Source organism: Symphodus melops, assembly GCF_947650265.1.
Source record: "Symphodus melops genome assembly, chromosome: 19".
Taxonomy (NCBI): Eukaryota; Metazoa; Chordata; class Actinopteri; order Labriformes; family Labridae; genus Symphodus; species Symphodus melops.
The window spans coordinates 1,849,715-1,868,838 of record NC_136709.1 but is presented as its reverse complement, the minus strand read 5'-3'; the positions used below and the strand labels follow the sequence as shown (position 1 = coordinate 1,868,838).

The window sequence follows — 19,124 nt, the reverse complement described above, 5'->3', positions numbered from 1 at the left end:
TCGGCGCCACGGTTTTGCTCATTTGGAGAGCAGAGCGTAGCCATGAGCAGCTCTACACACATAACTGTTTAACTACAAGACCAGGCGAGGATACAAATCTGTCTGTCCGAGGTCGCTTGTTTTGTCGTATTATTGATAAAGTGATGAAGATTTCAGTGTCGTCGCTCAGTCATTTTTTGAAGGGTTTTGGTTGCTTTGGGGGAAAAAGGCAGAAAAAAAAGACAGAATACACTTGACTAAGGCAATCTCAGAATCCATCTGCTCTAAAACACATTAAGCTTTTATGAGCTTTTTAAACTTTTATCTGCATAAGCACATTTCTGCTGCTTGAAGTTTATCGGTGTCACTCAACTTAAACATTTCTTGGATCTCACGTTGAAACGGTTGAGTCATAAATGAACAGTTCTTCATCGATATCCTAAGTCCAGATATCCACTGCTGCTTGATAGCCCTGAAATACCTTTAAAGTCACCCCAAGGAGAATTTCCTTGACAGATGATGTCTGATAGCTTCATAAATAAACAAAAGTGTGGTGGAAGTACCGAAGATTAAGAGAGGTGAGGGACGTGTCAGCAGTGATCTGGATGCTGGTGCTGAACCTGAGGGCCGTCAATCCACCATCAAACACTCACTGGTAGTCGAGAGGTTTGAGTAGTGACTATAAAGTTAGCTCACAGCCTCAGGAGGCCAAAAATAACTGAACATTTCACTTCTGCTTTAAAGTGAACTACGGCTCTTTTTTATTCAAAAGGTCCCTGAAGTGATTCTGAATGTGCCGCCCCCTGACTCTGGACTGGACTTGGCAGACAATGTGAAAACAAAAAGCTTTACTTCTACCTTAACTGTCTTGAAATTGTAGGAAAACTTAACCTGGTGTTCTGTCAATCTATTAAAGGAGCAAACACTAAATCCTACTTCTTCTTGTCGTGTTTTAGTCAACCTCCTGTGTGGAGTAATGAAGCCAATACAGAAGAATCCTGCAGTTCATTAAGTGTCCACTTGAGGTCAACTCCAAGGGGTAGTAAAAATTATGTAAAAGTTTCAGATGACATCATTTACATATTAAGCAATACAGTTCTGTTCTGTTCAGAGAATAAACCTTCATAGAGGCAAATAAGGTGATGAAGAAACACAAGCATTTAAAAAAAAGTTTTACGACAGAAATTCACGTTTACATCCTGGTACAAAAACCCCCCGATATTGGTCTGATTAGCTTGTGCCTTGATAGGCAAACACTGTACGAGGAGATAACAGGCACCTAGATAACATGATTGACAGGTGGGCGGGACGTGTTTGTCAAGATGCTTCAAAACCCGCCTCAACTCTCGCTCCAGTGAATACCAGACATCTGGACTGAGTTTGAATGAAAAGTCTCAGAACACCCTGTGATTTTTAAATCACAAAAAAATAAATGCATAAACTGCTATTCATCCACCTCCTCAAAGGGAAAAGCTAATGTCATAGTTAAGCAAGCCAGTGCATCAACTTTACCTTGTACATGAGGAAGTGAAAAGAACACAACACAACAACGTCTTTTTCTTTCATCTCTTACCACCTGTTCTTTATTCTGGTTGACCGAGGAGCTCAAGTTCTGGAGTCATCGCCTTTTCCTCCTGTTTTACAGGTGAGCTCTTTGGGACTCCGCATAAGTAAAAGAAAACCTTCTGGAAAGAGAAGTATGACCGCCTTCAAGCCCCAAAGTTAGATTTCCTTCTATCAGTTCATGTAGCCAGAAGATGTCAACGAAACCGTCTAATGAATGAACCACTGCTCCATGTTTAAAAGCAACATTGTTTTTCTTGTTTCACTTGGTGCATTCACACTGAACCGATCTGCAGGTGTGAAGGAGAGCCTTTTCGAGTCTTTGTACCTGTGACCAACTTTGCTGCGTGGCTTTGATGGCTCATGCACTCACAAACACATAGACAAACTCAGTGCCACTCACAGCTCTCTATTTCCAGGGTGCAGTTCTGCTCGTCCAGCGGGTATCTGCGCAGGTCCATCATGCAGGCGGCTGTTGTTGTGATCCTGAAAGAAACAAAAGAGAATATTGTCAAATACTGCAGACACCTCAAACACAATCTCATGCCGGGTCATTTAATACATGCAGTCGTCTTGCAGATGCACAGTGTTTCCTCTTTCTGTCCAACAAGTTTTTAACTTCTGCTCAGTATGCTACGGCTCAAAAGAGCTACATGATTTACGTTTTATTTTGAACATGTGAAGGAATAACAACAACAACAACAAAAATAATGAAAATAATCACAATAATTAAGAATAATAACAAAATAACATGTTTGCAATAAATAAAACAAGATAATAAATAAACCAACAAAATATTTCAACAGTTTGAAAAGGAGTAGTAAGAAGAATGAACTTATTTAATACAACCCCTGCTCCATTCTCAGTCTTAATCACATTAACATCCATTTCAATTTTTTTCATAAGTTAAAGTTTCCTCTACTCTTTTTTATTTAGGTCAGTGAATGCATCATGGGTGATTACTTTGTAGACTCCCTGTCTCCTGGGGGAAGATCCTGCATAGTCAGCAGAGGCGTGTCCATATGTTTGTTTTTGATTATTTTATTTTTTTTCATGCTAGGTATATGAGAAATCTGGAGAAAACAAATACTGGTGATTACAAGAAATCAGAGTATGTAAAATATGTATGTGAATTTTTGTCTGCTTGGGGCTCCAGTAATTTGTTAAGTGTTGTCCTCTTTGTTTCCAACACTAATTGTTCCCCTGTACTCTGTGTTGTAGACGACTTATCAACAGACTGAGCGAAGGTGAAGCTACACGGTCAGATATTTAAGTCCAGAGCTGCTGATTCAGCTGCTGCATTTAGCAAGTTGGAAGTTTGTATCTATGCATCTCTAAAGCACTGTTGCCTTACACAACTCCCAGATAAAATCTTCATTAAAATGCAAAAATTGAAAATTCAGTTCACTCCGTAACAGATGCAGGATTCATGTTACAAAAGAGCAGAGCGTTTATTTCTCTGATGCCTGAGAAAACTCACTTTATTAAAGAATGAACAATATGTTCTGGCCCTCACACAGCAGACGTCCTACCTACTCAGCATTCAATCACACAAATCCTTTTACATCTAGCCTGGAACTGAACTATCTGTTTCTTTCCCATAATTGCCTCTGCACTGCTGGAGTCATGACTGCAGCTCGGCTCCCTTTGAAAGGCCTTGTGTTTAATCTTAATTACAACTATGAGTAATTAAGAATTAACACTAAAATCCAGGCAAGTGGGTAAAACTCATGTCCTCCCCCCTTTGAAGTCTTACATCTGAGGGAGGAGACACTTTGGTCTGAAAATTTAGCACAAAAATTATTGATTGAGTCGTTTGGTTTCAGTCACAGTTCTTGGCCTGAGTGAGAAAATCTTTGGTCCTTCAGTTCGTCCTGTTACAGAAGTGGGCTCTGCTTTCAGGCTGGCACAGATGTTTACTGCTTTGTTTTACAGTCAAAGGGTCAGAAATGGAAATCATTTGTTTAGCACAGCAAATGCAGTAAAATCTCATGCCAGAAAATCATGTAAACTACCCATGCATACAGCATTTAATATGCCGTAATCCCAAATATAAATATTATAGGGGTTACAGGAGAGCAGCTTTCCTGATGACTTGCAGTTAAAATCATTTAAAGTGCAGCAGTCCAGCAGCATCGAAACAATCACTGTACACCTCGTATACTCTTTCAGGGTGCACTCACACAAGGCCCAGTTCTTCTGTAAGATGTTTAATCACGATTATCCCCCCTCCCTCTTCCCCCGCTGGCCGGCACTCACTCTGCTCCAGGACTAACCGGGCCTGAGACGGTTACTTCTTGTACATAAAGTCGTAATACAACACAACAATGGTTTTACATAATTATGAAAGCGTGCTTAGTTTACAAGACAGATGGACTCGAAAATACAAAACAAAAATAATTAAAAGGAACGGCAGTCGAGTTTGTGACCACACAGAGGACAGTTAGTTTACTGCCTTTGTCGCTTTTTGTGAGTCATGTTAGGTACAGCCAGAACTCTGTGGGATTTCATAAAGACCGTCCACGCTGTGTACCGATGCTTTTGCATGAACTGTATCGTGCCAAAGCACACTCCAAACATGCCAGGGACAAGGAAGTGTACCATGCATGAGCATGCATCAGAGCCGTCACACCAGTCAAAGGAACTTGACTTTAGGGGTAAAGCGTGCTAAGGCAAGATACAGATTGCCGATGTGAGTGCACCCTCTGATCGTGCTTTCACACCTGCAGAAACTCCTCAAAAACTCCTAAAGGTTTCGGGGGTGAGCTGTATGTGTGAATGCAAACAGCCAACTTTTTATCTGCCAGCACTCTAGTATTTCTTTCTGCAGAAAGACAGGGTGAGCTGATGTGAGAACGCAGCAGGATATCATCCGGAGAATTCCCCTTTGAGTGAGTGAGAGAGGGGGTAGGGGATGCTTTTTCTTTGCAACCGGTGCATGATAATAAATCGTAAGCACACAAATGGTACGGTCTTCATGCACAGTATTTATTGGCTGTATTTGCTCCAGTGTGTTCTTCTTTGCTCTTGTGTTGATATTCTGATGTATTCTGAAGTATAAAGACTGACTCTACTGTGGGGCGGCAGTAGCTCAGTCTGTAGGGACTTGGGTTGGGAACCGGAGGGTCGTCGGTTCAAGTCCCGGCACGGACCAAGTCCGGAAACTGGTCTGGTAACTGGAGAGGTGCCAGTCCATTTCCTGAGCACTGCCGAGGTGCCCCTGAGCAAGGCACCGAACCCCAAAACTGCTCTGGAGCGCTCGCTGTGGGCAGCCCCCTCACTCTGAGACCTCTCCATTATTGCATGTCACTAGAACCCTGTTTGTGCATGAGTGTGTATCTCGGCCTATGTGTGTGTTAGACACAGTGTAAAAAACTGAATTTCCCCTCGTGGGATTAATAAAGTGTAAATTATTATTATTAATTATTATTAAAAAACAACAACTTATTAACAAAACGAGAGCAACCATTTCAGACCCTTTCTCTCCTTCAGTTGTCTCATCACTGAGAAGCTTTGTGAATGTTTGTGTGTCCTCTGTTGTGTCCTCTCTGCTTTATCTAAACTCCTTCTGTGCGCAGCCTCCTCTGCTTATGTCTTTCTTACTTGCCCTTTTTAGAAGGGTGAGCAATTAAAAGCAACCCTGGCAATGGTCTTTTAAGCTTTCTGTGCTACGCCCACGCTGTCCTTGAATTTAATGACTTTAACATTTTTAACAAATAGTGGTCTTCATGAACAGTTTTCCAGGTTGGGCGTTTTGATAGGGTTTAGTGATGAAAGCTGCCAGCACATGTCTTCTCCCACCAGATAGACAGCCAATACAATCATTCATTTGCAGTAGCCAGGTTTCAACCTGTAGAGGGCAGTGGCCATCACTGTACTGTAACGCCACTATTCGTAGATAACTAGTAACGTATCCTTTTTAAGTCAATAATGGCAAAATGATCACAGAAACATTCAAATCTCTCGTCACTCATTACGTCACTTAAAATAGGCAACAACAGCACAAGACTGAGGTTTATTGACATCGATTCAGCGGGTGAGGTTACGCAAACATCAGCAAAGTTAAGACCTGAGAGAGGGAATATAATGATGATCATTCTGGGGTAATTAATTATTTACAAAACCTAAAACTAATTAGGTTGTTGGAATATATAGGAAGGAATATTGAATAAATCTGCAGTATGAGGTTTAAACACACAGTATGTAAAATTCATTGCCAGGGGCTCTCAATCAAAACAATAACAAAGGTGACAAGATTGGTGGGGAATCATGGGAGTTCTCTCTGCTTAGATATTTGAACACTGTCATTCAACATACTATACCTTTCATAACGGGTTAATCACAGTGCTATATGTGACCGTGATTTGACTTCCTAGCATGGTTTTGCAGAGCTCATTGGTGCAGAAATAAACATCTTTTGCGTAACTTAATGTATAATATGATGTGAAATAGTAGCATGTAAGCAAACCTTTTCTGGCAAAGTTAAGAGGGGTGACAAGTGTGACTTTGAAAGGCATTAAAGCCGCACTAATGCTCATCCTGGATCCTCTTTCTTTCACTCTGCAGAGAGTGAGTGTCCAGCTGTTCTCACATCTTCAGCTGCTACAGTGTCAGGAGGTAAAAAGCCCCTCAGGACATGAATATTCATTTTTTTTTCTTACCATCTTGAATATTCCTGGGGCTGTCCATGTACGTCTTAGACACGCTGAACGCATTAAAGACCACTGCATGAATTATAAAATAAGTGCAGAGAGTGGACAGTCAGTAAAAATAGAGAGTGCCAGCTCAGTGACCTGTCAGGAGAGACTGCAGGATGCTGCAGCTCTCCCGCTCTGGAAAAGCTATCATTAGGTCTTCAATGGACCAACCGCGTTTTCATGTTTGAATCATCCAAAAATGGAGTCCGACTCAAAGACACACTCACGCATATACCTAATAAAAGACCAAAAAGGAGCCACAAACTTCTCTCTCCTCCTCGGTTTCTCTTTTATTTTATGTGAGATAAAAATGGAAACCATCACAGCTGACTGTGGAGATGAACCGTTTCAAATGTTCATTCAGTTTATCAAATAACGTTTGATAAATTTGCTCTGACGTCCTGAAAGATTTTTAAGGCCATCACATTGGTCAAGAATGGCCGGTCATCTCTCGAGTCAAACTTCACAGGACTTGATGGTGATTTGTTCTGTCAGAGTTCTGTTGGAGGCACATGCTCAATATGATTTATTTAAGACAACAGTAAGATTGCAACTTACATTTTAGCTTCTATTAGAGCTCTAATGGGGAGGGTGTGTGTGTGTGGGGGGGGGGGAGTTTCAAACAAAACACTTACATTGTCATTATTAGGATCATTTTTATTACAAGTATACAAGCACTGAGGACAGAATCTATTCATGAACAGAAGCATGTCCGACTCCTCCACAGTGGCGTTATGCCTCCTGTCAGATAGTTAGGATACTATTGGATCTTCTTACCATTCACGAGTCACTTCACCCGACACCACAGTAAAAATCAGACAAGATCATCTTGTCAAGACTTTGCTTACGACCACTGCAGAAGGCACCAGACCTTTACGTGAAGTGGGCTTGTATAAGGAGGCAGGCCTTTATATAAGCAATATCCTTTGCCCATGGGGAAAATGAACATGTGAGAGTCTGCCCATTCTTGATGAAAATCACTTTCTATACTGCCTTCTTTTCTAATTGAAGAGCAGCACACGATGTCTGCTTCTCCCTGACTCACTCAGCTTCTCACATTGTGTTTCTGAGATTTTGCTGCCTGCTGACTCCTCCGGGTGTTTCTGTTCACTTGCAATGCCTGGTCTGAGTAGGGCCTTTGATTGGCTGAGTGGTGTCACGTGTCACAATTGCTACGGTAAGGGCAAGAAAACAGCGCTGTTTAAAATAGACTATTAAAGAGCATGAAAACTTGAATTAGCATGCTCATGTTAACCCTTGAAAAACACCGGCTTGTAAAAGAAGGTCCACTCTTATTTGTTCGTGCGGGCCAAGCCCACAGATGTAATAGGAGGCACAGACTCGTTATAGCCTATTTGAGGATTTTTGTGGCGACTTCCACATAATCCACATCTGGTAAGATGAAGATAGACCTTTGATGCAGGCTTTAAAAGGAAAAGGTCCATGTCTTCATAAATGACAGTCACAGATAGTGATCACTGAAGAACATTCAGGTGTGTAGTGCTATATTTGTAAAAACCTGCATCTTATAAAATTGTATTCATACCCCTGCATTGAAAATCAGTCTGTGTGTGTTAATCTTCTGAGCGATGTAGCACAACATTGGACTCTGCTTATGGACTCCTCCCCAACTCCATGGCTATTCATTCTCTTTGTGAGCCTCCCTCACATGAAGGCCCATATACTGAGCCATGACAAGCAGCTTTATAAACAGTGCATCAGTACAGGCCCAGCGGCACAGACTAAACTTAGCTGCTCTGTCATCTTTTATCTTATTTTGTTATTGAGGACAGCCGTCCTCCAGCAGCCACAGAAACAACAGGAAAACAGGTCTGCAGCATCTGCGCTGTGCATTAAAAACAAACAGACCATGTATGTGTTACACGTCTATTAACGCCAAACCAAGATACTGAGTCACGAACATCCAAAACGTGTATGTGCCAGACAGCGGTGAGGTCATTTTGGCAAACCTAAATATAGCTTTGTGTCAGCAGGGAGCACACTGGATGAATAATTGTGGGAACCTTCGGGGGATAATGATTCTGCAGTGTGCTTCTCTGGAAAGAAATCTTTCCAGCTCCTTCATAAACTGTGAGAAAAGAAGCAGAAAGCTTGAAAAACTATTTCAGCGCTGAGAACACAGAGAAAGAAAGAAAGTAATGCTGACTATTTCCCCATTAATATGTTGTTTTTTTCCTTTATCCAATGATATATTGAGTGGCAGCAGTTTTCGTATTCGCTGCAAACCTGAGAGCAGATCACTCATGTTAGATGAAGACATCAGACTGACAGGATCTATGAAGAGTAAAGATTTTTGGGACAAAAAGGAAAGCTATTTTTAGAAACGAACAGTTACATTTAAAGTCAAGCAAAAATGGGAAAGGTGATTTATTCATGTCAACCTGAGAACTCTTAGCATTGATCTGACCCAACACTCATCAAACTTGCTTCAGGGGATTGCACTACCAAACACATGGATAACTTTTATTTTACAGGGACAATGCATATTTCTAAACATTTCTGTCTATATGTCAGAGTTTGCAGACTATATGTTTGTAGGGCTACAGAGGTGGCTCAGGGTAAAACGTCATGCTAACTTAAACTGGACACCTAACTTGACTCTGAGCAGAAAAATATGAAACTACATGAGCTGATCATGAGAAACACTTTGCATACATCTGATATGTAATGTAAATATGAAGTGTACTAATTTCTTTCAGGCTTGTTTTTGTATTCATTTTAAATCGGCCCCATACCATTCTGTTTGGTCCACTTGCTTTTGTGTCCAACTCCAGTGGCTATTTGAAGGACTGCCGTTTTGGCACATCTACATTGGCCTATTTTTCAGTTCCAGAGGTTGTCTTGACCCAAGTCTTTTCATGAATATTTCTCTGCAGAAAACCATTTTGAACACTGACAATAACTAGTAATGACAAGGACTGACATGATAATAGAATAGTGCAGAAATAAATCTGCTACGTCATGAGTTATACGACGCCGATGGATACCCGACTATCAAACTGACAATAATGCCATAAAAAGGACTGACAGTTTTCTGCCCGCTTTTTGCATTTTCATCACTTTAATGTTTTCTTTCAATCTGGAAACGGCCTCGTCTGTTGAATGAAAATCCAAGGGCAGTATTGAAAAGGGAAGAAAGAATAAGAGGAGGTGGGAGTCAAATAAGCAAGATGGAACAAGGAAAACCAGAAGGAGACAAAGGAGAAACAGAAAGGCAGCTGCTTTGTATGTGCACCAAGCTTTGCCTTTCTGGAAACAAAAAAAAGTGTGACAGATGTGATGCGGACCATTAAATGCCACTCGCTCTTTATGGCTCCTGCAGATGAATTACTGCAAGTAACTCAAGGTATATGCTTAAGTATGATTTGGCATAAGTCAATGAAGACAAAGGCTTTCTTTTCCGAAAGCATCTACAATGTTAGTAGTATGTACTGATTTGGGCAAAATGCAGTATGAAGTATGCAAACAAATGGAAAAAATTAGCAGGTGTTGTACTGATTTGGAAACAATTTACAGTATGAATCAGACAAGTCTTCCTCACATACTGTTTAACGCAGCTCAAAGTGCCAGGTCAGAAAAAGAAATGCAGACAGAAACTGCGATTGTAACAAGGGAAAGAATCAAGATCAGACATGCATAGATGGCACCAATTATCTTTTTCATTCTCAAGATCATGGAATTCAATTTAATCACTTGTCAGCTTTTATCAGACCAGAATTTTCTGTTTGCTGGCCTGTTGTTTACTTCCACATTCCAAGACCGGAAACCAGCTTATTTAGGCATACTGAAAAATATCCACAGTTTGGCAGTCAGGGGTTTCAAAAACAGCAAATGTTTCATATATTGAAAAGTCAAAATCAAATAGTCTGTGCACAGTTGAATTTTTTCAAGTACTTAAAGTAACGTATTTAATACGGTGTAGATAATGATTCTTTCAGACAGTTATGAGTGAGTGCAAAAACTCCACCTTATCTGTTGTTTGTCTGTTTATTTGTGACACATACGGTGCCCCGTGTGAGGCCATGTAGGCTTCTTCACGTATACTGTATGCCAAATAGAAAGCTTATTCTTTATTAGTACACATTTTCAGAGCATTTAGGGCCCTCGTGCTTCATGTGTAAACCTCTGAGGACACAGAGAATGGTGAGGACAGCCTCCAGGGCCTGTGTGCACTGAGCCATGAAGACAGGGCCAGCCACTGTTGTTTTTTGACAAATCTAGCCGCTGCTCTCTGTCCTTTTCAAGATGCTCTCTCCTGGTTTTTTGGGCAAAAATAGAAAGCACTTCGGGTCAGTCCTTGGATACTGCTCTCTCCCTCTCTCTCTCTTGCTTCTATGTGTCTGACACCTGGGCTAGTTCAGCTGTTGAGAACCAGTTGTCAACATGAAATTTGTGCAGATTGGTGCTCCCGATCTGTTCCGACCTGTAGGTCCTCCTTGTGTTATATTTACTTACAACCCCTCATTCAGAAATCGACCATAAACAGGGCCAGATTGATGCAGGAGATGTAAAGATAATTAACCTATGTCCCCCTGCTGGAAGACCTAATGAAGACTTGTTGTGGGAGGAATCTGTCTACTATTGGGAGGGTGACCTGGCAGTGAATGAATGGCAGCTCAACACACCTCTGTTGTTTGACCTGCTCTGTGTGAATGCAGAGTTTAACTGCAAACTGTGCTGTCAGCCTCTGAGTAATGGCACAGGTTATAGCTCACACATTGCAAAAAGGAAGTAAACTCAAAGAAGACAACCATTTGTAAATTCAAATAAATTCAATTACTCAATTTAAAGGGCAACTAATCCCAAATGTTTTGGCTGAAGTACATCTGCCTAGAATTTTAAAATGCCTTTAAAATGTCAATTTATCAACATGGACAAGGCTGGGGGTATAAGACATACCAACTATAGGTACATTAGCTGCAGCATCATACAGTCAATGTATAACATAGAACACAAACACTTTATCACAAACACTTTATCTGAAACTTTATCTCCTAAAATGAGTTTTAAGGGAGACGACTCCTTTCCTCCACAGTGTCCCAAAGGCCACGACTACCAGGGGTGCAGAACCGTGTCAGTTAGCACAGGTAGCAAGTGCAGAGGCAGCTGATGCTGAGGAGCAGGAGAGGATGGGGGAATGTTCTGATTAGCAGACAATTCCACTGGAGGATTTCAATGTTATGGCATAAACATTATATATATATTTTTTTAAATAGCCCTATTTTTGTACTTTACAAATGGCATATGTCCAGCCAACCACTTAGATATGCACACAATTATCTCAATCCACTTGACTCCCCACAGTCATGTTATATGGTTTTTAAAAGGTTTGGGTACGTATTATAGCTGTTTATTAGAGCTATGTCATTTATCGTTCTCTACACATTATAATTAATGCTACATATGGAATAAAGGACTTTATCTTTGTCTATTTGACTTATTTCTTCCCTCATCTGGACTACCAATTGAAAGCTAAGGATACTGTATAGACCTCAGGACTGTGTCTTACTGTAAATCAAGCTGTACCTGCAGCAGCTGCTGTGTACAACATGATTCACAGTCACCCCAGTGTCTTCCTCTAAAATAAATGTTTCCATGCTAACCATGTTGGTTCTTTTCCTGTACTGGTCAACTGTCAGAGGCCTGCTGCTCAACCACCTGCCACACCATCACCAAATCCTGCACCAATGATGGTGCAACCCAAAGCAAGCCAAAGCTGTTAACACACACTGTGCATGTTTACCAAACATGAACAAATGGAAAGGATAATCAGAGGACACATGGTGGAACTTTGTGGCTTACATTCTGAACACAAAATCAAGTTGTGAGACAAGGAAGTGAGTATTTATGAATGATGAAAAACTAATCATATATTAAATTATATTAAAAAAACAATGCAAAAAAAAAAGAGAACATGTCCATAATTCTGCCGCTAAATTATTTGATGCATAAAATATAGGCACCAGTTTTTGACAGGCTGCTGGAGGTATCAACACAATGGATTACTTTAAAATGCTTTACTCTGATTTGTTTCCGGGAGGGAATCAGAGATATTTAATTTGTGTCAGAAAAATAAAACTGTGGGTTGTAGGCACAAAAAGTTGGTGGAAAAATGTTTAGGACAGCAACAGCATTGATTTGCATTGATGGCCTGATTCACAACAAGACTGCACAGCTTTTGCACCTGATGAACCTGCATGAAACAAAAAGACACAATGCAAGTCTTCAATCATCAACAGTTTGAAGAAACAATAAAATGCACCTCTTAATGCTCTGCAGATCAACCGCTGTTTGTGTGTTTAAATCTTCCATTATGCATTTATTCAGGGAAATATGCAAATGAGCCTTAAAGCAAACATGACGTACTCACAAAAGACGATGCTGATAGCCATGAGACGTCAGAGTGAACTACAGTATTACTGTCTGCTGAGAACTGGGGGTAAGTGCATCATGGGATATGTCACATTATTGGATATATCCAATTTAACCTATTGCATAAAACAATTCCCACCTTACTAAGATTCTATTAAAAGATGGAAAATAATACATTAAAATAACTGTAATTGTTTAACTCCCATGATTCCCCGCCAGCCACAACGTCATCTTTTGTTGTTGTTCAATTGACCCCTGGCGGCGAAATCTGTGCCTTTAATTTCCCAGCATCATTTGGGTTAGTTCTTTTTTTTTAAATTTAGGACACGTCAATAACTCATTTAGCTTCAACAGTTCACTTGAGTTTGTGAGGGGAAAAAAATCAAAGAAAACACGAGTAGAACACATAAACTCTAAATAAACACACACTCCACATTTTATCTGACACCATAAACACTGAAACCCTGACAGCAGCCGTGTGTTACAGTGATTCTAAATGTCAGATGTTGATGCAGATCCAAGCTTTGATATATTCCATAGCATCTTATTAAAATGTGCAGCTTTGCCTCAGAGCTAAAAAAAAAAAAAAAAAAAAAGAAGTCTCTCATCTGAAAACTGTCAAGTCATCACTCCTCTCTCACGCTGAAGCACAGAATGCCTTTGAACTCAGAGGTCTGAATTATTGACAGTGACTGGCCCACAGTTTCCTCAGTTAACTCCACGCAGCTTGGTTCATCGTCGCTCCGCTCTGCTGCAGAGGGCACGGCCGAGCGTGTGTGTGTGTACACTGCACCAGGAGAGGCTTCATAAATGATTTACCAGCTGGTTCTCCCTCGAAGCACCAGAGGAGACACAGACAGAGCAACACTTACCCTCTGAAGGAAGCCTTTGAGGAATGCTCTCCATGCTAATCAGATGCTACTTATGGAGATCTGCAGAGGTTTTTGTATGCAAACATGGAAAAAAGTATTTTCCTATTTTGGATTTGTTGACATTGAGAAAATAAAAAGCACCTTCTCTCTCTAACACACACACACACACACACACACACACACACACACACACACACACACACACACAGAGTGTGCAGAGTAGAGCCACTCTTTTTAAGGGCCCGTCAGCTTTAAAATGTGAAGCAACCATTCATGAAATTATTAATCTGGAGATCTTATTGCTTGAAATTAGGACATTAATCTTACTTTCTGTTAATTACACAACACACAGTTCCTACTTTACTTGAACTGACAGGTTTTGTGATGAGTGCTAATTTCCCATCAAAATCTACTAGTTATGTCTGCTGAAAGATGCAAAGACTTTGACATTAATATTTTTGTTGCTTACAATTTTTTTGAATTTACTTACACAACAAAGCTGAACAAATAAAGACACCTAAAGACTTAGTATTATATGCACAGGTGAGCTAAAAAGACGAGCACTTATAAAATATAACTACATGAATACAAATGAGTCTACGTATACATTGAGAGCCAAACATGGTTCAAATGTTGCAAGAAAAATTAAATGTAGGTTTACTGACCAATGTTTAACAAATCCAATAAAAAAAAGTGACTTGAGGGGTGAATGTGGACGCTGTTTTTAGTAATTATAAAAAAAGAAATATGAGATGAACCACTGCGTCTACTAAATAAAAAAACAAACACATTCACTTTTGACGTGATCACAGGCTGACACGAGACAACTGTTCTCACCTCACCTGGAGCCTTCCTTAAAACAGGGCACCCACTCAGGCTCCACATAGTGCCCAGTACAGGGACCACACCCACAACCAAAAGAAAATACACAACAATCTCAGCAACTGGCTCCAGTAGTAGGTATTATTTGGGGTGTGAGGTTATGTACACTACTGTACATGTATGTGGACGTATTTCTTTCTATACCAGGTATCACATTGAATTCTATGTCTAAAATCAATCCAAATATGATGTAGATTTCAATACTGGATACAAAAAGTAGGATGTGCAGGTCTGTAATCTGGTTCTTTCTGGGGCAGCTGTGGCTCATAGAGTTGGTTGTCCAAAGGCTGCTGGAATAGCTTAATAATGACGATTTAAACACAGCACATCTGAACACTTTGTCAGGATTATCCACAAACGTTAATGTGCAAATGACTCAAAAAAGGAGGTTGGATCAAACATTGTTGAGGACATCTTTGGACGTCTTTCACATAAAGCCTCACACAGAGGTGTAGTTTGTTCACAAGGATGACTTACAAAGACATCCAGCAATGTGAGACATGCTCAGCAGTAATAGCTTCTCACATGAAGTGAAACTAGTCCACTCAGAAGTTTTTCAGTTTCACAAACATCGTGCCAATGTGTGCCACTTCTCAACTAAGATGGTCAGGGATTTGAACCCCAGCCCCTGCAGCTCCCCCTGCTGGCTCAGGGGAGTGTGAACGTATTAGTTCACACTGATGGACACTTTGCATAGCAGCCTCTGCCATCATTGTGTGAAGGAGTAAGTGTGACCTGCGGTGTAAAAAAAGTGCTTTGAGTAGTCAGAGGACTACAAAAAGCACTATACAAGCTCAAGTCCATTGACCCCTTACTGTTCATCTCTTCTCTGTTGATGTATGTAATGTGTATGTGATACTTCTTGCCAAGAATGTGAGCGGTTCATAGACGTTCAGATGTATAGATATAACAGATGTGAGGAAAAAAAACACAACGCCTCTGGACCTGACTGTCCCCGAAGTAGAGGCTAAATAAAAACATTTCTACACAACAACATATGCATGTATACTGCATCAGTGAGCCTGTTGGGATTATTGTAAAGGAAAATGTATATGGTACAGGGGGTCCTAACAAACAAACAGAGCAGGCTGAAAAGTATATAGAAAGAATTAATCAAAATGTGTGTTTTTATATGCAGACACCATTTTGAGCCACAGTCTGTCTTTAGATCCAGCAGGGCCTGGATTCTTTGTTGTGTCTGAAGTCTTTGTGTTTTCATATTTTACATATAACATAGAATGTACTGTACTCTTGCATTAAAGTAGTTTTGACCAATCACGTATCAGCAGGCTTTGGTGTATGTAAGAAGCAGTCTGTATGGAGGGTAACATGCACTGTCCTCAGTAAATAAATAAATGAAATAATGCCATCCAAGTTCCCATCAGAGGTAATCAGACAACCGTTTATTTATCTCTAGAAACAGATATCTGAAAAGTGCAGCTGACAATCTGTTCTATATCTAAATGTTCAACTTTAGTGATAATTCTGTTTGATGATGTGTCATGACAGCCAATCAGCGTTTAGATTTCCAGACTCAGAAATGATCGATCCAGGCTCCATTCATTAATCAAACTTTTTAAAAGTTGTTTTCTTCTTCTCCTGAGGACGGCGCTAACAAAGCTTGACTATTTACTTCTTAAAAATATGCATCATGTTGTTCTTATTTTTTTACTCTATAGAGATATTTTGAGTGGTGAATTTCATGTAGATCTGAACACATTTTTTTATTTCTTAAGTTGTTAAATGGACTGTAAACAAGGAAGCGCATGAAGAGGAAGTCTTGGCTGGTATAGTTTATTAATGCTAACTGCTGGCTTCACTAATTTGTCTAGACGTGAGCCATTGTTCGCAGAGGCTTTATATCGTTGCCAAAGAAGAGCCAATTGGTTCTGAGATTTAAGTAAAATCAACAGCATCATTTATTTAACAACTTCATAATTCTATCACCTGCCAAATGTCATGGTCAACAACAATATTGAAATAATAAAGACAGAGCTGCTTAGCAACATTTTCGGTATAGTGGAAAAACCCTCTTACCTGAGGCCATAGAGCACAGTTCCATCAGGGTGCAGTCTGATCATTCGGTTTTTCACGGTCACTCCATGGACGAAGGACTTCTTGTCATTGATGAAGTAGGTGTCAGGGACCCACAGCTGGTCTGCTACCCGATTGTCCAGGGTGAGGTTGAGAGGGATACCGGTGTAGGAGAGGCGCTTGTCTCTCCAGGACTGCTGGAAGTACATGGTGATGGTGTAGTCCTGCAAGAATGACACAGAATAATACGGTCAGCAAATCAGAAATAAGGCATACAGTAGGTGTCTTGTTTTCTTGAAGTTGTGTATCAATAATTAAGAAACATTTGATCTTTTAATGGTAACTTAATTCTATATTTTGACTCTAAACCCCTGATGGGTCTTTTGAAAACATATTGAGGTTTGATTATAATGAATTGTGGGGTTCACCAAGGAGCAATCCTTGGGTCCTGTTTTCACCCCCAGTCCAAAAAACTACTTTTTTTTTTTCACCAGACGGAGGTTCAGTTTTTATAACATATCTGTTTTAAATTTGATAGAGCCCAAGACTTCTTAATTAACCTAAAAATTAGGGTTGACGCTAACTGACAGGAGTTGAGTCGTTTCCCAGGAGGCTGTTCAGAAAGCAATGGGTGACCTCACTGAGATTACGTCCATGTATTAAACAGTTATGACTAATACTGAATACTGTCACAAACATTTTCTCTGTACGTGCAGTAATCATATCAATCAATAGATCTGACTTAACATTTAGGACTAATTAAAAAAACCCTGATGAAGTGGATTTTAAAGGGATAGTTCAGTGTTTTGAAATTGTGTTCTTATTAATAGAAAGTACATTAAGAGATAATAGTCAGCACTCATTCGCTTATTTGGAGAAGCCGGCTGGAGTTCGTACATGGAGAATAAGCCATGGACCACTGCAGACCGGGTAATGAGACACATGGACTTAAGCCACCAATAAGTCCTCCAAGGAAAAAACATTCCAGCGTAAGTGGTCACTATTTTATGAAAGGATGTAAGAGTGCAAGACCGAAGGAGTGTTGACACCAAAAACAAAGCTAGTTTTAAGGCTGAATTACTCACACGCTCGTCAGATCATTATGTTCTGTCAGTTTAACACAACCCATAAATATTCAACGGTACCGCCAAGATTTCTTGGATGGACGTAAACTACCATGACCCCCCACTAATGCAGCAGAGCGCCTGTCCATCTGTCTCCCATTCACAGCAGTTTCACTTTGTCTGACACTCACACATTGGCTATAATCTTATTTACTATGGTAATCATAATATTTAGCTTTCATTAAACTACCATTAGCTGGTCATCCAAAGGCTGTTGAAATAGCTAAATAATGGGATAGATTTAAAAAAGTCAAATTGATGCTTTGTCAGGATTGTGCAGAAAAGGTGATGTGTAAATGACTGACATAAAGGAGGTTGAATCAAAAACGTATGAAGATGTTTACACAAAAAAAAACATCACACAGAATTTAAATGCATAAATAAAAAACCATCCTGAAATGCAAGTCATGGTCAGAAATATTGGCACCCTCCTCCTGATTACGCATTGTTTTTCACAAAACGTAAAACGAGTGCATGAAGCTTTTCGTTTCAGCAAGTCCAGCCAGTGTTGGCCAGTTTTCAGGTAAATACCTTGTGCGTGGGCGTGCAATATGATCTGTGTGGGAAAGGTGATCTCTGCCAGAAACAATTAAAAATACTCTATAGGGAGGCATTTACAGAATGTAATAACACTGAATGGTTATTGATGAAGTAATAACTGCCATAAACGATTAAATAATTGGGGTTTCATAGGATGCAGATGTAAAGAACTACACATTCAAATCTCTCTCTGTGGCTCTAACAGCCAATAAAGCCGTGGAGGTGAAACTCAGTTTTGGGAGTGATATGAACATTTTGCCTGCAGTGAATAATTTGGATGGTCGCAAAAACACCTGAGACAAAAGAAGAAGAAATCCATATACATACAGCAGATAGCCTAAAGTATATATCTAAACATAGCTCTCATCAGGACCATAATACACAACTGTAATAGCACCACATAGTTCCACCTTTGGAAACTTTCCCTAACAAACTTTTTTTTTTTTTTTTTTTTTTGTAGGCTTGTCTTTGTCGTACATCGTATAGGCTTTTAATTGTGATTATGTTCTACACTGTTCCACTCACATCTTCCCCTTATAGACCTCTGCCTAATCACGCCGTCCTCAGCCGTGACCAGAAACTGTATTCAATATGGACGTAGTCTCAGTGACATCATCCATTGGTTTCTGAAGAGACGTTTGGATGCCAAATGACGGCGGTCCTAATTTCGGAGAGGCCTTTGGGGAAAACACACATCCTATTTCATTTAATGGTAACTCTTTACAGACATCATGAATATTGTGAGATTGCTGGTTTTGTAGTTCTTGTTTGGACAAAACTTCTTACATCACTGACTCGCATCTTCTTTGTAAGGGGCGGACAGGTCTGTAAAGTTCACGTTTTGCGTTGAAAGTATTTAGTAGTGTGACTCTGTGTGTGTGTGTGTGTGTTTCATTGTTGCTGTGTGACAGTGCTTGAACAGTACTCGCGCTGAGCTCCATGATTGAGTCTGGCCTGTCAGAGGGCAGAGAGCCACAGCTTTCTGAGCAGTGTGTCCCTTCTCCTCAAAGATAACTCGCTCCAGCCGCAGCGCAGACTGC

The 19,124-nt window shown here is 40.2% G+C and overlaps 1 protein-coding gene across 2 annotated transcripts in view; it reads right to left on the bottom strand.

Moving 5' to 3' along the window:
• gabrb1 (gamma-aminobutyric acid type A receptor subunit beta1) overlaps nt 1-19,124 on the bottom strand; it is a 74,869-nt gene that overhangs the window by 12,415 nt on the left and 43,330 nt on the right. For both annotated transcript variants that reach the window (XM_079370522.1, XM_079370521.1), the window contains exons 5-6: nt 16,424-16,644; nt 1,946-2,028 (exon numbers count right to left, since the gene is read on the bottom strand). In XM_079370522.1, coding sequence (XP_079226648.1) covers nt 1,946-2,028; nt 16,424-16,644 — 304 coding nt within the window. The remainder of the gene's footprint in view (nt 1-1,945; nt 2,029-16,423; nt 16,645-19,124) is intronic.